This window comes from Formica exsecta, unplaced genomic scaffold (assembly GCF_003651465.1).
Source record: "Formica exsecta isolate Colony F162 unplaced genomic scaffold, ASM365146v1 scaffold120, whole genome shotgun sequence".
Classification (NCBI taxonomy): Eukaryota; Metazoa; Arthropoda; class Insecta; order Hymenoptera; family Formicidae; genus Formica; species Formica exsecta.
In genome coordinates, this window is record NW_021848537.1 from 3848766 (window position 1) to 3851074 (window position 2309).

The following is a 2309-nucleotide window of genomic DNA, read 5'->3' on the forward strand; positions in this document are numbered from 1 at the left end:
AACTAACTGGGGGGACTGCAGGCGGCCCCCGTGGGGTCCACGGCGACCTGAGTCCTGCTGGCGATAGCGGGGGTTGCGGAGGAGGGGGTCGCGTTGGTCTCTGCCGTCGGGCTAGTGTTACCGTTGTTCCCGCCGCCGGTGCCGCTTCCGGAAGTAGTCTGCTGGATGCCAGCGGGTTTCTGGCTCACGTGGGTCTGATAGTGTTTGGCCAGGTGGGCCTTCTGGCGGAAGCTCTTGCCGCAGAGCGAGCAGGCAAACGGCTTCTCGCCGGTGTGCGTCCGGATGTGCACGTTTACGCTGTACTTGTCTTTGAAGCCCTTGCTGCAGATGCTGCAGTAATGCAAGGAGCGCTCCTTGCGCTGTACGCTACCGGGCGAGCCGCCGGAACCGCTAGACTGTTGCTGATTTGCATTGCTACCGGTATCCGAGCCAGCACCGCCATTGCTGGCGCCGTTGGCATTGTTGCGATTGGCGCGTCTAACGTATTTCTTGGGCGGCTTGCTACTGACGCCCACTCGGGCGGAAGGCAACTGCAGCTGACTCGACTGCTGCGTCTGCTGCTGTTGGTCCACGTCGGTTCGTTGAGCGGGTTGTTGTTGTTGTTGTTGTTGTAAAACGTCTTGCTGAGCGGCCGTGACGACCGTCACGGTGCTCACCTGGCCAAGATCGGCCGGTAACGTGATGGTACCTAGACTCCCGCTCGCCGGGTCCAGCGTGTACATCACCGTAGTGGTCGCCGACACGTTGCAGACCGGCTCGAGACTGCAATACGACTCCACTACTTCGTTCGCGATGCTTTTCAGCTTCTCGTAGTCGCCCGGTCGGTAGGTCGTCTGGTCCAGCTGCGAGAGTAACAGATCCTCGTCGGTGCACGCCTGCATAGAGTCCTCCTGCTGTTGCTGCTGTTGTTGTTGCTGTTGATCGGAGACCATGAGAGCCGTGCTTGCGGAAACTGGCATCGATATGGCGGATGCTTGCGAGGACGATGACGACGAGGAGACCGATTGAGCCGGTCCAGTATACAGTTTACCCTGAAGAGCACTTCTCAGAAGACTCTCGGCGGAATCCCCGGCTCCTACGGCGACTGCGGCGGCAGCCGCAGCCGCGACCTCCTGGAGATTCTGGTCCGATAGCTTCCAGTCGTTGTTGTTGTCGCCGGAACAGTTGGCCGAGGATGCACGCACGCACAGCTCTTTGCTCTCGACGAAGCCGCTATCGTCGGTGGCATATTGCGACGACGGCACGGTGAAGCCGCGGCCATCCGGCCCGTGAAACCTATCGTTGACGCTCCTGGACACATCACCACTGGTCTGCTGTTCGTGGTCTTGCTCGCCGGAGGACGGTTCCATGCTCAGAATGGCGTCGAGGTCAAGATTCGGTCGCAGGGACCAGGAATCTCCGGACGCGGGCGCCGGGCTCTTGCAACAATCCAACGCATCCATGGAATTTGCCTCGTTGTTCAACACCGTCAACGTATAAATGGCACCGTCCGTATTCTGTCGGTCGTTGACGGTGCAGCCCGCGCGGCCCGAACCTACGGTCTGATGATGATCGTTGGGAACACCGGTCGCCGAATGAATGACGCCATCATTGGTGTGCGCGCTCGAGGACCAGCAGTACTTGTTGAGATCCTCCAACAGGATGTTGCACGTTTGCTCCTTGCCGTCGTCCTCCTGGCCCCAGTAATCGCATTCTGATTGATCCATAGCAGTGGTCTCGCCACCAGTCGGTTGAACGCCGTGCTGGGCGCGCACATGATGATGCGCGTGATGATGATGCTGATGATGATGACTCAATGAGCCGGTGATAGTCGAGACGGGCGGTAGCGCCGTCAACGTGTTGTTGTTGGTTTCCTTGATGAAGGGCGAGCCGCCGTGCGAGCTCTCGTGATCCTCGTGGGTCTGAAGGTAACCGCCCATGGCGCGGCAGCCGGCGGTGCCGCGATGTAGGAAGCTCTCCTCGTCGGAGACGACACCGTCGGCCGAGGCGCAGTGTGGCGGCGGTGACACCACGAAATCGAAGAAGTCCGTCTTCGGCAGATCCTCGCCGCCGCCTCCCGGCGCGAAAGCTTCCGTCAAGTCCATGAGGACGGTATGACGCCACTCGTTGTACTCAGTTAACGCCGCTTCTTGCTCCAAGTCGACTTTAATTATTCGCTCAAGTGCGCTGAACGATGCTGACGTCGATCTGCGCTGGATATCCTCGTCAAACGCAGCGCCCTCGACTCCGCTCCATTCGCCACCGCATCCTCGGATTCCACGGGTTACCTAGAAGAAAGGAAGGGAGATGAAATTAGATGAGGTTTTAAT

The 2309-nt window shown here is 59.5% G+C and overlaps 1 protein-coding gene across 1 annotated transcript; it reads right to left on the reverse strand.

The window, feature by feature from the left end:
* On the reverse strand, positions 1–2108 carry LOC115243343 (sal-like protein 1). Its single transcript, XM_029820248.1, has one exon. The coding sequence runs from the start codon at positions 2082–2084 to the stop codon at positions 3–5; it is 2082 nt and encodes a 693-aa protein (XP_029676108.1). The 5' UTR covers positions 2085–2108; the 3' UTR covers positions 1–2.
* Between the last annotated feature and the right edge of the window lie 201 nt (positions 2109–2309).

What these genes read in the sequence shown, in the direction of transcription:
- LOC115243343 (XM_029820248.1), bottom strand. Translation starts at nt 2,084, where the DNA reads ATGGACTTGACGGAAGCTTTCGCGCCGGGAGGCGGCGGCGAGGATCTG.